The sequence below is a fragment of the Nyctereutes procyonoides genome, unplaced genomic scaffold (genome assembly GCF_905146905.1).
Source record: "Nyctereutes procyonoides isolate TBG_1078 unplaced genomic scaffold, NYPRO_anot_genome, whole genome shotgun sequence".
NCBI classification, from domain to species: Eukaryota; Metazoa; Chordata; class Mammalia; order Carnivora; family Canidae; genus Nyctereutes; species Nyctereutes procyonoides.
Window position 1 is genome coordinate 46,332,229 of NW_026575044.1, and position 17,325 is coordinate 46,349,553.

General features: G+C 41.0%; 1 protein-coding gene across 1 annotated transcript in view; it reads right to left on the reverse strand.

Annotated features, from left to right (window-relative positions):
- Positions 1-6,229: 6,229 nt before the first annotated feature.
- LAMA1 (laminin subunit alpha 1) overlaps positions 6,230-17,325 on the reverse strand; it is a 159,723-nt gene continuing 148,627 nt past the window's right edge. Inside the window, exons 58-64 of the mRNA XM_055324601.1 lie at positions 15,304-15,416; positions 12,561-12,750; positions 11,834-11,992; positions 11,137-11,290; positions 9,659-9,792; positions 7,097-7,319; positions 6,230-6,519 (exon numbers count right to left, since the gene is read on the reverse strand). Of these exons, the coding sequence (XP_055180576.1) occupies positions 6,359-6,519; positions 7,097-7,319; positions 9,659-9,792; positions 11,137-11,290; positions 11,834-11,992; positions 12,561-12,750; positions 15,304-15,416 (1,134 nt within the window). The 3' untranslated portion in view covers positions 6,230-6,358. The remainder of the gene's footprint in view (positions 6,520-7,096; positions 7,320-9,658; positions 9,793-11,136; positions 11,291-11,833; positions 11,993-12,560; positions 12,751-15,303; positions 15,417-17,325) is intronic.

A 17,325-nucleotide genomic window follows, 5' to 3' on the forward strand; every position in this document is an offset into this window, starting at 1 on the left:
TTTTTTCCATTGGATATTCTTTCTTGCTTTGTTAAAGATTAGTTGATCATATAGTTGTGTGTCCATTTCTGAGTTTTCTATCCTGTTCCTTTGATCTATGTGTCTGTTTTTGTGCCAGTACCATACTGTTTTGATGATTACAGCTTTGCAATAAAACTGGAAGTCTGTAATCATGATGTTTCCCACTTTTTCAATCCTGAAAAAGATTGCTTTGGCTATTTGTGGTTTTTGGTGGTTCCATATACATTTTACGATTTTTGTTCTAGCTTTGTGAAAGATGCTGGTGGTATTTTGATAGGGATTCCCTTAAATATGTAGATTGCTTTGAGTAGTATAGAGATTTTAACAATGTTTGTTCTTCCAATCCATGAACATGGAATTTTTTCCCCCATTTCTTTGTGTCCTCTTCAGTTTCTTTCATAAGTAATTTATAGTTTTCAGAGCACATATCTTTTACTTCTTTGGTTAGGTTTATTCCTAGGTATCTTATTACTTTTGGTGCAAACAAATGCCCATATTGTGTACTCTGTGAGACCTAGTTACAGTTAACTCTTTAAACCTTCCTAGACTACTCATGGTACTTCTATGCTATGGTACCACAATTTGGCCTTGGATACTAGTATTCTAAAGTGAATATACGTATGCCTTCTGGGCCCAGAAGTTCTAATAGAGCACTTTATTTTCCTCACAATCTCTGGTTTGAACATTATTACTTAATTCTAAGCCTGTGCTGATATATTGTTGTTCCATATTCAGCTTTGTGTGTATAATCCCTAATTACAATGCATCATTTTTGAGATGGTTGTAAAGACAGTATAGGAAAATTAATAGAGCAATGGAGTATTATATAAATTGGGCCTTCTAAAGTTGTACCAGCTGTATTAAATGAGTTGGTTAGTTTTCTTTTTCTTATTTTTGATAAAGCTTGCCTTTAAACTAAGTGGTGATTGGACTTTTTGTGGGCAGGTGTGACTGAGGATTAAATTTCACTAAGGCCAATGTTATTGGCTTGCCCTGGTGTTCTTCCTTTTGAGTCAATTTTAATATTTCCTAAATGTGTACCTTTTGTGTGTGTGTGTGTGTGTGTGTGTGTGTGTACCTTTTTTGATATTGGTGCCATAACCTCACTCACAAATGAAAAATTGAGGCTTAAAAACTGCTGGTGCTATGAAAAAAAGTATGGTGGTTCCTCAAAAAATTAGAAGTAGATTTGCCATATGATCCAGTAATTCCACTTCAGAAAATATACCCAAAAGAACTGTTCAAGTGGAGACTTGAACAAATATTTATACACTGATGTTCATAGTAGCTTTATTCATAAGAGCCAAAAGGCAGAAGCAACCATAACACCCACTGACACATGAATGGATGAACAAAATATGGTATATACAAGTGGGATACTACTCAGTGTTAAAAAGGAAAGAAGTTCTGACCCGTGCCACAACATAGATAAACCTGTAGGAGGTTATGCTAAATGAAATAAGCCAGTCACAGAATGACAAATACTGAATGATTCCAGTTATATGAGACAAGTAGAGTGGTTAAACTCATTAAGACAGAAAGTAGGGTGGTAGCTGCCAGGGCCTGGGGAGAGGAGAATGAGGAGTTAGTGTTTCTTGGATACATAGTTTGTTTTGCAAGATGAAAGGAGTCCTGGAGCCTATGGTGGTGACGGTTGCTCAACAGAATGACTCTACTTAATATCACAGACCTGTAAAACTTAAAAATGGTTAAAATGATAAATTTTTACATTAGCCATATTTCACTACAATTAAGGAAAAACCAAAAAAAAAAAAAAAAAGGAAAAACCAGTGATGGATTAACAGGCAGACTAAGCAAACACTTGGGTCCCCAAACACAGGTTTTGAAAAAAATCTGATGTTTCAGTAAAAGTATTGTGGGAAAAACATGATCTTCAATGAATTTTGTTGCATGTCTTTTAGGCTATAGATTTTTTTTTAATTTTGCATCATTTGGTAGTGAGGAAAGGAATATCAATCTTTTTAGGTCCTTGGGGCCTATAAAGTGGGGTTGCCAAATTTAACAAATAAAAAATATAGGCTGTCATGCAATAGTTAGGACAGGCTGTTACTAAATGTGGTCATTGTTCATCTGAAATTCAAACTTAACTGGGTATCCTCCTATATTTTATCTGACAACCTAACTCTAAAGGGCTGAATCCTCACATTAGATCATAAGGATGGAGACCTCCTGATAGGAATAGGGTTCACGTAAGAACAGACACCAGAGCTCACTCTATCTGCCATTTGAGGACCTAGCAAGAAGGTGGCTGTCTGCAAGCCAGAAAAGAATCCTAATCAAAACCCAACCCAACAAGCATCCCAGTCTCAGACTTGCAGCCTCTAGAACTGTGTTAAGTAAATTTCTCTTGTTTAAGTCACCCAGTCTAGGGGACTTTTTAAAAAGATTTTATTTATTTATTCATGAGAGACATAGAGAAAGGCAGAGACACAGGCAGAGGGAGGAAGCAGGCTCCATGATGGGAGCCTGATGCAGAACTTGATCCCAGGACTCCAGGATCATGCCCTGGGCCGAAGGCAGGCGCTGAACTGCTGAGCCACCCAGGGATCCCTCCCTAGGGGATTTTTTTTATGTCAGGCCAAGCTAAGACAATATAACTTAAAGGTAGCAAATTGACCAAAAAACTGAAATTTAGTTACTTTTCATATATCTCAATGTCTGTTGATGGGTCAACAATATTATAAACACATAATTCATAATTCTACCTATTTACTGTATAATGTTTTTTATGGTCTTCATTTATAAACAACAAAATTACTAATTGTTATAATTGAGATTTTTTACATAATTATGTGTTAAACAGTTTACATTTCTATTGATAACAATGATCTAAGGATTTAAAAAGAAAATGTAATCGGATTAAAGTATGAAATTTCACAGTAAGTGAATATAAAAGCAAAACAAACAAAAACAAAAATTAAGAGCGGAATCCCGCCTTGCTCAGGGAGGTTAAGGAACCAGCATAAGGCCCTGCAGTGAGTCAGAGCCAGGTATCTGACCTGGAGCTCAGCTTCTTTACCATCAAGTAGAGACATCTAAACTCAGATTGCTCTACTTTGTACTCAATGAAAGGCCTAAGGGGAGAGAAGTGGACTGTCCTCTGAGGGGATCTTTTAAGAGAGGCCTTGTGAGTAGTTCTAATTATGAAAAGCCCAGAGTCTCTTTCAGCTGTAGTAAGTAGTAAGTTTTGAAAGTAAATAGAAAGGTGGTAGAGAGGGGATAGGAACATACTCTGTGCAAATCTATAGTCTGCTCTCTGCCGTGGTTTGGATCACTTCCTCCCCCAACTTGGTGGACCAGCTTCTAGAATGTCCACACCTTCGTCTCCACTCTAGAGGGTTTCCACGGAAACACGAACAGAAAGGCCACCCCCTGCGCAGTGAGGGGACCCTTCTGCATTTTCATGCTGAGATGGCTAATGCTCCTTTCCTAAACCGGCTGTCCAAGCCAGCTGCCTAGAGGCTGCACTTATCTGCATTCCTTAAATTGCCAGTTGCTACGGAACAACCAGAACTTTGACAGTTGGTTATTAACCTTTCTCTAGTATCTTCAAGCAGATACTAAATTGCAAAGAATTACATATTTCAGAGACATCAGCCAGGAGGTACAAATAGCTGCCAGGGTTCTGAAACATGAGCAAGGTGAAGAAGAAAAGACAGGGACCAGGACCACAGTTGCCTTACTTGTTTATCAAATTAAAACCTCCCACAGAAATAGAAGTTGAATCTATCACTTTCCATATTGTAAAAGTAGATCACTGCTAAGTGAGGTAGAGACCTCTTTTCAAGTAAGAATTTGAAAAACAAGAGCATTTTCCAGAAGTGTATGGGATAGCAGCCATTTTGACACAGACATGGCCACAGAACAGAATGAAAATACTTTGTAGGGAACCACATGAAACGTCAAAAAGTTGGGTTTAAAACTGCTCGGTTCATTAAAAGAATATATGTGTGTGGCTTTAAGATTTTCTTTTAGAAATTACACACATTCTCCCAGAAAAAGTTATTGATCAAGGGGAAAAATTGTTTTTTTTTCCTTGTGGTCCTGAGATAGGCTTTTTTAGGTCAGGTCTTGATTAAACAGCAATATATCTAAAGGAGGTTCCATGTCCTTCCTCTGCCCGTTTTGCTCCCTGTGACTCTTGGAGCCTGTATAAAGTCTTCTGCGGCACAAGCTGCTGCCCTCTGCTGAAATATCACTAATAGCATTGGTGGTCTGTTGCAGAATTCAGAGCTCCACAATTTTGATTAAAAAAATGAAAATGTTCATTCTGTTCTAATCTGTTACAGACTGTAGTGATACTTTATTATTATTTTATTTATTATTTTTTACTGACTTAAAAAATCATTTTCTAGGGTTGAAATTAACTTTCTAGAAAGGATGTGCCAGAATGCTGGTTGGTTCCAACATTTGTATAAGCAAGCCTCTTTAGACTTTAGACACTGTATACAATAATTTTTTCCTCTCTCTTAGAAATAGGATCTTATCTGGTGGTTTCAAAATAGATTTTTCCCCCAGCTCTTCAAATTAAGATTGATGCAGCTGACATTCTTTTTTTATTATTAACTATTCAGTCTTTAAGGACATTTTTTTAATTGAAGTACAGTTGATACAGTATTAGATTAGTTTCAGGTGTACGATACAGTGATTATTGGATGTCTGTATGTGATGCTGTGCTCACTACTCCTGTAGTTACCATCTGTCTCCACACCACATTATTACAGCATCACTATTTTCTATTACTTTTATCCCCATTACTTATTCATTCCATAACTGAAAGTCTGTACATCCCACCCCCCTTCACCCAATTCTGCTCATTCCCCCACCCCACTTCCCTAGCCACCATCAGTTTGTTCTCTATTTATGGGTCTTTTCCTTCTTTTTGTTCATTTTATATGTATACTTTTCACTCTTCTATTCATTCATCTATTGATGGACACTGGTGTTGTTTCCATATGTTGGCTATTGAAAATAATGCTGCAGTAAACATAGTGTATTTATCTTTTTGAATTAGTGTTTTTGTTTACCTTGGGTAAATATCAAGTAGTGGAATTAGTGGATCATATATTATTTCTATTTTTAATTTTTTGAGGAATCTCTATGCTGTTTTCCACAGTGGCTGCACCAATCTGCATTCCCACCATTAGTAGTCAAGGATTCCTTTTTCTCCACATCCTTGCTAACACTTATTATTTCTTGTCCTTTTGATTCTAGCCATCTGACAAGTATAAGGTAATATTTCATTGAAGTTTTGATTTGTATTTCCCTGATGACTAGTGATGTGGAGCATCTTTTCATGTGTCTGTTGGCCATCTGTATGTCTTCTTTGGAAAGTGTTCAGGTCCCCTGCCCATTTTTTTAATCTGATCAGTTGGGTTTTTTTGAGTTGTAGAAGTTCTTTATATATTTCAGATATTAACTCCTTATCAAATGTATCATTTACTTCCAGTCAGTAGGTTACCTCCTTATTTTGTTGATGGTTTCCTTTCACTGTGAAAAAAAGCCTTTTATTTTGGTGTAGTCTCAATAGTTTATTTTTGTTTTTCCCCCCACTTACCTAAGGAAGCCTATCTAGATGGGTCTTTTTTTTTTTTTTATCCATTCTGCCTCCATGTGTCTTCTGATGAGAGCATTTAGTCCATTTATATTTAAAGTAGTTATTGCTGTTTCTTTCCTTTTTTTTTTTTCTTTTTTTTACTGGTTTTTGTAGTTTTTCTCCATCCTTTCTACCTTGGTCTCTTTTCTTGCAATTGAGGACTTTCTGTAGCGTCATGTTTGGCTTTCTCTTTATCACATGTTTTGGGTTTTTGGTTGCCATGAGCTCATATATAGAATCCTAAGTATACAGCAATGTATATTAAGTCGTATGGTCACTTTCATTACGTCTCCATCCCTCTTGCCATTCTGTATGTGCTCTGTGATACAGAAGCCATTCAGTCCTCAGTTGTTCAGGAGGACTTGCTCTATAAATAGGTGTATATTTGGTGTGTCCGTGGAAGATGTGAGTTCGGGGTCTTCCTACACTGCCATCCTGGACCCGACCCAAATACTTTATAAAACTCAAAATATAAAACATGAAAAACTGTCAAGTAATCAATAGAATATTCAATGTTTATGAAGAAAAGGGGCCAATGAATTCAATTTACATTTTAAACTATTTAATAGAGGTATTTGTTGTGTACATGATTTTAGTTTACTATAAACACAAAATTTCTCTCTGGAAACATTTAACCTGAGTGGAAAATGAAATTTTAATTCACAAAAACAATTCTCAAAATATAAGTAATGATTCCCAACTGGGAAGTTTCTCTGAAGCTCAGGGTTCAGACCCAGGACAGGAATGAGGGAAAACTCCTTGTAGGTCAAAAGCTCTGCTGAAGTCATAGGATTGTACGTGTGAGTCCTTAATCAAAGTGAGCTTTCTCAAACACCCCCGGAAGGACGTCTGGCTGCTCAAGCAGTTTTGCTTTATATCAGCTGTTAAAGAAGACAGGAAAAATCTTGCTTAATTTTGTTAAATGACACAGATAGCACATTAGGAACAGATATAATATCAATTGGTTTTTCTATCAAAATTAGAATAATATTCTTCTACATATGTTGCTTCAGAGATAAGTGAATGAAAACTCCTGAGTCACAACTGTGCCTTAACTGTGTCACAACTTAAGTTATTTGTAACAATTATGTAGGATGTCTGAAGTGCATAATTCAAATCCAGAACCAGTGTGAGAGAATAAGATCATGTCTGTCCTCTAAAATGATTTCCTGTTCTGAGGATCATCTAAGATGAATCACCTCAGTAAAGTCATCTAGCTTACTTTACATTCATTTAATATTCTCAGAATCTTACCTAATGGTGAATTTATGTGTGTAGATTATTTTAACTTTTCCAGGAATTCCTAGGTATTTGAAATAATCTTTCTAAAAATGTAAAGGATTTGTCGCCCAAACATGTATTTTTCTTAATCTCAATTCTGTATCCACCTGAACTAAGACTTCCCTTAGTGACAGTGCCCCTTAAAAGTGAATAGGCAAAGCAGGCATCCATACGTACCAGGATAGCCACCGACATAAATGGGATCAATGGTGTCTGCTGAGGTGGACTGAGTGTGTGGACTTTCAGCACGAACTGCATCCCCATCAACAATCAGAACCAAGCGGTGTTTGCTCTTCTGAGCTTGAAGTGTGTGCCATTTTCCATCACAGAGAGTAGTGGTAGCTTTGGGCTTGTATATGGCTGTTATCCTACCAGCACCATTGTTAACATGAAATAAGATCTGAAGCAACAAAAGACAGGCAGATACCTTGGTGAATCCTTCCATATTTAAGGAACACAATCCATTTATATAATGTTCTTGAAATGGATAAAATCCTAACATTCTCCTAAAAAAGAGGGCAAAACTATGAAAACCAGTGATTTTAAAAAATAGACCCTTAAAGGATTCTAATTTCATTACTCCCCAACTTACAGAAAGGACCAATGACCATCTCCATGAGAATCAGCCTGAGCCACTGTTTTTGCATTACATCCTCAAATCAGTGGCTCATATTTAGGATAGCAGGAGCTGATGGGTTTACTGGGGGGGCAGTTTATAGCAGCTGGCTAGCAGGTCTGAAGGAACATTTACTCACTGTCTGTAGACGCTCTACCACAGCAAGTGGTAACACAAATATAAGACTTGCAAAAGATGGTAGGGAAGACTGATAAGTATAGTGTTGTAAGGCAGTTATGCTGCATGTGAGGTGGCTCAGGGGGACTGTAACAAATTACAGATGTCGATTAAGTCCTTGGGCAACAACTAAGAAAAGTTTTAAAGGAAAAATAAGCTAATAATAGAGGTAAAACATACATCAGAAATTACATTTTTGGCAGTTGTTACACTTCTGATAACATTTTCCAGATATCACATCAAAATGTGCAAATGGATACAAAATTTTTCAAGATTCTTTTTGAAGTACAGATGAGGAAGCATTTTGCTGTGAGCCACAGCATAGAGAGGCAAGCAGTATGATGCAGAGGCAGCTTTGTGCAGACATGAGGACGGAAGAAGAGGGGGTGAAGAGCAAGGGATAGATACTTTTTTATATCCTCCTCACCCACGTTTTAGGATGTCCTAGAAGCCAGAAACCCAATGGGAAATAAGCAGAATTACTAGAAACAAGCAAGTAAGATTGAGAAAAATCTAGAGCGCAATGACTTGTTCCTTCCCTTACAGGAGGCAGTAGCTTCAGAAGATTCAAGCATCTTAGTCCCAGAGCAACACAAGTTGGCCACAGAGAAAGAGAAATGCTGCCAAGTGCAGCAGGTAGAGAGCGGACTTGCGATGCCTCTTCTGCCCTCCCCGCACGGCCTGAGTGGCCTGGCCAAAACTCCCCAGTTCTCATGTGACCCTTTGGGGGATGCAGCACATGGCTGAAGAGGAGGCGGCAGCAGTGCGCTGACAGGATGGGAAGCCCGATCTGCAAAGGATGTTGGCGAATCTCTAGGCTCAGTCCCCACACACTGGTGATGCTGCGACCTCAGACCACTCTTCACAACTTGCCAGGGACAACTGGCCTAGTACACAAAACATGGAGGCTGAGCCTGAAAACCAGGACAGTCCAGCCATAGTCTTGACTACTGTCAGGAGAGCTTGCAGCAAAGGAAAAGGAGAAGAAAGGCTCTCTTCCCTTGCACCCAGATGGCACCAGCGGGGTGAGGAAGGAGAATGAGAACCAGGAGAAACTCTAGAAGCAGTTTTCAGGCAAAAGAGACTAAGGTACCTCTAATTGTTAAGGACTGAAGGCTGAAAGCAGAACAGCTATAGAAATGTATGTTTTTAGCATTAAAAAAATTAGACGGTGGTATATCCATCACATGGAATACTCTGCAACAAAAAGAAATGGACTATTGATACACAGAACAACCCAGATCAACTCCCAGGAAATTAAGCTGAGTATAAAAAGCCAGTCTCTGGAGGGTATATACTGAGTCATAGCATGTGTGCAACAGTCCTGAAATAACAGAGAGCTGCAGAACAGGTTATTGGTTGCCCAGGATTAGGAAGAGAGTTGGTGTGGATATGAAGGGGTGGCTACAGGGAGCACTGTGGTAATGGTACAGTTAAGTGTCTTGATTGTGAGGGTGGATACATAAAGCTAAACAAGATACACATAAAATTGTATAGAGCTACACACACGAGCACATATACAACTAGAGCAACTGCAAAAACCTGTGGATTATGCAAATGTCAATTTCATGGATTTGATATTATATAAGATTTATGCAAGATGTTAACACAGCAGGAGCCTGGGAGAAGGGTGCAAGAGGACCTCCCTGTACATTTTACTATAACTTGCTCTCAATCTAGAATTATTTCCAAATAAGTTAACAAATATTAGGGAGGGAAAGAGGATCAGGTTGGCAAATGGTGTATTACAAGTTGTAATTTGGCTTTAAATTTAATTTCAGGGCTTTTTTTGGTCATTTATAATCTTTTCAGGATTAATTGAAGCTTTTCTTCATTCTGCTGAAATGGATCATTGGACATTTGGATCTGGGTATTTCTGCTGTTTCTCAGTTTCTCTGTTTCTGAAGCTGGGGTAGGCAGGCACCCCATCGAGATTAAGTACCTACCTTGCCATTCACAATCTCTAATCCAATGGCATCTACTTTGGCACTGCTGATCCCCAAGAGGACACCATTCTCAGAAGTGGTACGAAATTCCAGTGTGATGTTTACATCTGATCCGACTTTGTAGCCCTCTTTGACTGAAAAATACAAAGATAACCCCAAGTTAGGCATGAGCCTGGCCCAAGAAAGCTTGGGATCAGAGAGGCTGTGGGCTGGCTGACTGGCTGGCTGTGCATTTTGGCTCCTGGCTCAGGAAGCCTGGCTCTAGCTCTTTCTGGATCCAGCTCCATCCTCACCAACAAGTCACTTCTACCCACTGAGCCTCAGCTTCCTCATCTGTAATATGAAGTAATGCTATTAAAGAAGACCTACCCCATCATGGTAGTAATGCTATTAAAGAAAACCTACCCCATCTTGACTAGAGCCAAGGCAGGCCCATCCTTTCATCTAGAGCCACATAGGGAAAAAACCCAAAAGGATTTGATCCATATAATCCCATCATTGTCTAGCCAGGAATTGTCCACTCTGTTTTCCCAATATTTATATACTGGGTATGTCATCATTTACTGAGCAGATTAACATCCAAACTAGGTTTTCTTAAGTGGAGACTTAATGAAATGGATATTTTATTTAGGTGATTGAAAAGCTGAAAAACCAAATGATATGTATTGGAAGTCATTCAGTCCAAGGTTAAAGAAGAATTGGGAGCAGCCCAACTTCTCCGGAGCAGGGAAGGTTACTAGAGCTGGGAAGCTCAGAGCGAAAGAAATGGGTCATAGCTCTTTCCCTTCACCTGCCTGCTCCTAATCTTCCACCAGGGCCTCCCTGGAAGCCAGAGAAATGTGGTTCCCTGTGGTAGAAAGCAGAACAGAGGCTGAGAGGAGCCTGGTCCTGACTGCAAATAGGAAATTAACAGCAAATTAAGGACATCAGATGGAGAGGGAACACCAGATACATTACAAAGGCTAGTTCTAAGCCTTGAGTGATTTACATTCTAAGGCATTTTTTTAAAGGCATTTTAGATATTTAAATTCCTCTACTTAGGATCAAAATTTTCAGCAATCTCAGTGGAGTCCGTTTTTTTCATCAAACCTGACTTGTATTTGGCTGGCTGGTATGGATATTTTATGCTGATTTTTGTCAAAGGCCTTTATTAACTTGGGCTGCAGCAGTATGCCTTACATAAATTCAGGGGATGTACAGATGAAGTCTGTACACACGTTTGCCCTCTGCTGGGGCGGGGAGAGGGGAGGGGGCATCATGCCTGGTGGAGCAAGCCTATATCAGGCCATCTGGAGAGCATGTGAGGGAGAAGGCTTTATATTAGAAGTTGAGAAATTGGGATAAACTGGAACACTTAACTAAATATGGTCTTGGCTGCAGCCTTGTCCAAGGATCTTGCTCTATCATATCATTCTTGGATCCATATCAAGAGCAGGCTAAACCCAAACATTTCTTTCAAGATTGTTGATAATACATACCAAGAGCTGCATATCCACTTCCTTCAAAGAAAGTTCCTTCCTGGGCCACTGCATAGCACCTGGTTACTGCAAATGCAGACACTGGGCTGTCCTTGTCCAGCTGTTTGCCATTCACTGTCACTTCCCCAATGCAGGCAGGAACACTGTGGGTGATCTAAACCAAATGACAGAGAATAGATGCTCTAAATATAAGAAAGGCAAGGGTCAGTTTTTCCTATACTTCAAAAAAACATTAAAATATTAACTTTTGTTTTTTTTAAATAGAATTTCTACATTAGTTTACATGAACATGTAACTGAAAGCTACTAGCTAGTAGTATCTTGGCTAATAATGCAATGAAGGTGTATTTTCTATTATTTTGATCAAGTAGTGTGGAAATCAAGAATGCTGGGTTTTCTAATCTGCAAACACAAATCTGCTGGACTTTCCTGAATTGTACCAGAGCTGAAAAGCTGTGGAAAGGGAAATGTTCATTAACAGGAATGGCTGGCTGAGTTCCAAGAGCTTCCAAGGGGAAGCCTGAACACACACAACCTAGGGATGCAGTTTAAAAGGTTTGCATCATTCAGCCAAGCCACAGGTTCAAACAAGATAATTTAACATAAACATTTTCCTTTACCAAAAAAAAAAAAAAAAAAAGACAAAAACTTAGCCACAGTAAAGTTAAAATGGGCTCCATACAGAAAACACTGCTTACGTTTCCAATGTTCCTGGCCTTGTACTCAGAGGGAAGGCCTCCCAGGTACAGCTTTCCTTCTACATCCAACATGGTACCATCTCCCACAGCGATCACTGTGGGGGATTCCTGGCCATCAACTGTCATGAAACCTTTTCTTTTAAAGTGCTCTGTCTTGACCTAGAACAAAATGACAATATCCAGTTTTTAAGGAATCTGAGAGAACCTTAACAGATGTTTGTTTGCAACATCTGTTCATTATAGCTGTAATAACCTGAATGAAATCCTAAAGCATGGCTCTAATTTTTACACAATTGGTGTTGAGGAGACTGAGCCTGGCAGGAGACTGGTACAGGCACAGGCAAAGCACACATCAGAACAGGAAGTACTCCTGAGTCGTAGTTATAAGAAAGCAAATGCCATTATCTAAGGATTGGTGCATTCATGTCACAGGTCCACTTGATTTACTTCTCCTCCAGTCGGGAACATTTCTGGTACCTTTCATTCATTCCATCAATGTTTGCTGAGTGCCTATTAGGTATCATGCACTGAACTAAAACCCCAGTGTTACTTCAGGATGTGGAAAAGACCCCTGCCTGCAAGAAGCTGATGTTCTATAGGGGAGATAGTAGACACAAAGCAAGCTAGAAATCAAAGGGGATGATTTCATGACAGTGAACCAGAGTGGACATAAGGGATGGATGGATAAAACTTAGCATGAGTGATGACAAGCCTCCTGAGAGCATACCGTGTGCCACTTGCCATCACTGATCGGTGCAGGGTGGGAGACCTTAGTTCTGCCTTTTCCAAGATCAAACATGAAGTGAAGGTAGCCCCCGTGCAGCTGGAGTGTGGCATAATCCACTTGGTTCTGGTGAGCCATGTAGTAAATTAGACCACTGGAGGCAAATGTTCGGATACTCAGCTGAACTGAGAGCCTGGAGGAAAACAAGAGCTCAGACCTCAGAAAGGAATACACTTTCACTTTTAAAACCTTTAAAAAATAGTGTCAAAGAGAGAACTCCATAATTGTTTCAACCTTTATATTTAACATGTCAGCGGAGAGTCATTCATTATTCTTCATTCATTTATCCATCTAGCTGTTCATTCAGTTAATGATTACCACATATGTATATCTGCCAGGAACTGTTCTAGATGCTGAGACTGAAGCAGGGAACAGAAATGAATGTCTTTTCTCCCACAAAACTGATACTAGAAATCTTTCAGAGATAAAATTGAGTCATGAGAGGCTAACCAGTTGTTTACTTAACAGTAGCTCTGAAAGGATGGTGTTTCCACTGAGCTCTGAATGACAGGAGCAAGCCCCACGAAGCTTAGCAGGACTTTGTTTTCAGACAGCACAGAGTCTGCTAACACAATGGACCTGATTTTGGTGGACAGCCAGGAAAACCCTAGCAGGGTGCAGTGGGAGATGGCGGCACACAGTAGTTGAGGGGAGGATGCGTTGGGACAGGGAAAGGAAAAGAGTGTGGCTCTGTCCTCATTGAGGGGGGCTCTGTGAAGCAGTGTTTAGATTTGAAATGCGGTGGTGGGGATCCCTGGGTGGCGCAGTGGTTTGGCGCCTGCCTTTGGCCATGGCGCGATCCTGGAGACCCAGGATCGAATCCCACATCGGGCTCCTGGTGCATGGAGCCTGCTTCTCCCTCTGCCTCTCTCTCTCTCTCTCTCTATCATAAATAAATAAAAATTAAAAAAAAAACAGTATTTCAAAAAAAATGAAATGCAGTGGGGTGGGGAGTCGCAGTACTAAGGGGAGTGGGCATGGCTTGATTTACAACTGAAAAGGTACCTCTGAAGAAGCTGTCAGATGAGGCTGGGGTGTCAGCAGGCATTATTAGGCAGGCAGCTGTCAGAAAAGTCCACAGAGGCCAGTGGTGGTGGCTTAGGCCAGGGGATTGTGGGAGGTGTGGAGGGGATGAATAATTCATGAAATTTTCCAGAGGAAGAAGCAACTAGACTTGTAGATAGACTGAATTAGGAGAGGGAGGGAAGGAACAACCATCTTGACGGTAGGGCCCTAGGCAACCAGGGGAATGGTTCTAACATCTACAGAAATGGCAAAGACCAAAGATGGGGACAGCGGGTTTGGGGGAAGAGTGAATTCTCGATGTGGAGGAGCCTTTCCCAATCCACATGGAGATGTGGAAGAGCCAGCTAGGTATACACCTCCTGAGTTCTAAGCAGAGGTGAAGGCTAGAGATGTGGGTGCTGGTGCAAATAGATGGTATTCTAAAGCCGTTGAAATATGGAAGTTTCCCTGGGAGAATACACAGAAGAGGCCCTGGGCCTTCTCTGATGAAAGAGGAGCCAGCAAAGGAGACTGAGCAGGGGTGGGCAGGGAGAGCAGGAAATCAGGGGCATGTGGGGCTATGATGGCCAAGTGCACGTGACCGCACTGAGGGCCCAGCAAAGAAGGCATCATGGGGTGTGGCCACAGCAGGTCTGGGACCACTGTGGCAAGAACAATCAAGAAGTGAGGGGAGGCTGAGTGGGTGGGTGGGGAGGAAATGAGAAGGGAGGAAAGGCAGACTGCCATAGGAGGCAACTTTTTTTTTTTTTTTTTTTTTTTTTTAAATAAGGCAACTCAAGAAGTCTTGAAATACAGCCAGGATACTGTGGGGAGGGTGGGATGTGGAGTCTCTTGGAGTTGTTTTAAGTTAGGAACTACTAGAGAAGAAATGGTTACCAGCATAAACACAGTGCCTGAGTTTGAATTCTACTTCTGTGTGCCCTGAGCAAGTGACTTAACTTCCCTATACCTCAATAAAGATAATACCTTGCTCATAATTAGGAGGACTGAGTTGGGGTATATGTGTTAAATACTGAGGCAGTCTCTGGCACAAGTGTTTGTTCCTCTTGTTAACACTGATGATGATGAGGGCAGTGGGCTCTAGAGGGCAAGTGAGTGAGATAAGGAGTCAAGGTCTAAAGACAGTGTGATGGGGGCAGTGATCACAGAAGGTCATTAACAACAGGTGCAGTCTGAAGGATTTGGAGAAGAGGAAGAATGTGGAATCTGGAGGCACTCTGGCCAGTCCCAGGCCTTGTCTGTGGGATGTGAGCTGGCTTAGCTGAGGAAGCATCCTTGGAGGCAAACCAATGTGAAGGCAAGAGGGAATGCACAGCCTAGTGTAGGTGTGGCACCAGGCACCAGTAAAGAATTTGGGTGGACAATTGGATCAGATCAATAAGTGCTTACAATAGAGTAGGGCTGGTAGTCCAGATGACAATAGATCCAGAGGACTTGAGATTCTAGAACAAGAGTGATATAGAGAGATGCCTACCTATGTGCTTTCCTATATTCATACAGAGAGGTAGCAACTAGCCGTCATCAAGAAGGGTAAGGACATACCACAGGAACCCACTGAACCACATTTTAGCAGCTGCTTTCCTGTTCTCTGCCTTCTCACTGCTGAAGAATATTCATCCATCAGTGAGACACCTAGTAAAGACTTTAGCACAATACCCACCTCTTTCTGACCGCCAGCTGATTGAAAGGCAGCACGAAATGGCTGCCTTGCATGAGGCCAAACTGGTGAGCATTGGGGATATACTCCGGGGCTCTGTCCACAGCACACTGTCCCTGTAAAAGATGCAGATAGACTCTCAGCCACATGAGCCGGGGCCACCACTAACATTATGAGTTTTTCCATCAAGAAAACATCTCAGAAGCAATTGGACCAGAATATCAACAGCTACAAATACATGTTGGCACTAAATCTTTGCTTTACATAATTTACTTGCTATCTCTTTATCTCTGAGAAAGCAATTAGAGCTTCTTCACCTCAGTCCCACTCAAGTTTGCCTAAAATTCCCATGAATTTTCATCAGGCCAAAGGGGTAAAGGCCTGGCTGCTGCTCTCCCTTGCCACCCACCCTGGAGAAGGGCCAGCAGTATGAGCAGCTGGAAGTGCCCACAGGCAACTGTTCTAATTCCTCCCGGGCAGTAGCAAGCTACAGCTAAGAGAAGTGGATGTGGGGGGGGGGGTCTGCTTGGGAACCTGCAAGTCGTCTAACAGCACCCTACACACAGTCCAATCCATGTGAGGCCTCAGATTCACATTTCTGACTTGGGCTGGGGGCGGGGGGATGCTACCAATAGAGCTGTCTTGAACTCAAAGATTGACCCTGCTTGGAAGGTACTGCTTTTTGCTTGACTGTACCACCATTTGCATAATGAGTGTGTGTGCTCTTAACCAAAGAAACGGAGAACTCAGAAAAGAGAAAAGAAACTAATAACTTCCATTAAAAATATCTGGTCAATACACAATGGAATATTATTCAGTCGTCAAAAAATCTTGCCATTGGCAATGACATGGGTGGAGCTACAGAGTATTATCCTAAGTGAAATAAGTCAGAGAGAAATGCTATATGATTTCACTCATATGTGGAATTTATTTTTTTAAGATTATTTATTCATGAGAAATAAAGGCAGAGACATAGGCAGAGGGAGAAGCAGGCTCCCTGTGGGAAGCCTGATGTGGCACTTGATCCCAGGACCCTGGGAACACCACCTGAACCAAAGGCAGTGCTCAACACTGAGCCACCCAGGTGCTCCCTCATATGTGAAATTTTTTTTTTAAAAGATTTTTATTTATTTATGATAGTCACACACAGAGAGAGAGAGAGAGAGGCAGAGACACAGGCAGAGGGAGAAGCAGGCTCCATGCACCGGGAGCCCGACGTGGGATTCGATCCCGGGTCTCCAGGATCGCGCCCTGGGCCAAAGGCAGGCGCCAAACCACTGCGCCACCCAGGGATCCCCCTCATATGTGAAATTTAAGAAAACAGTGAACAAAGGGGAGAAAAAAAAATAAGAGATTCTTAACAATAGAGAACAAACAGGGTTGCTAGAGGGGAGGTTTGTGAGGGATGGGCTAGATGGGTGATGGGCATTAAGGAGGGCACTTGCTAAAAAAAAAAAAAAAAGAGGGCACTTGCTGGGATGAGCACTGGGTATTGTATGCAAGTGCAAGTGATGAGTCACTGAATTCTACTCCTGAAACCAATATTGCACTGTATATGAACTAACTAGAATTTAAATTTAAAAAATATTTATTTGGGGGAAGTCTGGGTGCCTCAGTGGTTTAGCGCCACCTTCAGCCCAGGGCATGATCCTGGAGACCCGGGATCGAGTCCCACATCGGGCCCCCTGCATGGAGCCTGCTTCTCTCTCTGCCTGTGTCTTTGGCTCTCTCTGTGTGTCTCTCATAAATAAATAAATTATTTTTAAAAATTAAAAAATATATAAATATATTTGGTCAAAACTGGCTTTTCTTAGATGAATCAAGTCTATTTTAAAGCAACAATGACAAGTTCAACAGCTTACATAAGGACTTATTTTCATGTTTCTGACTAAATCCAAAGTGATATTGAGTCCTTATAGAAACTGCCAAAAAGCTTGCTGTACGTAGTCAGATGAAGATGCCAGAGTGTTAGGGCCTGCAGTCTTTAAATACTGTGCCATGTCACCAAAGACATCTGCCCCTCTG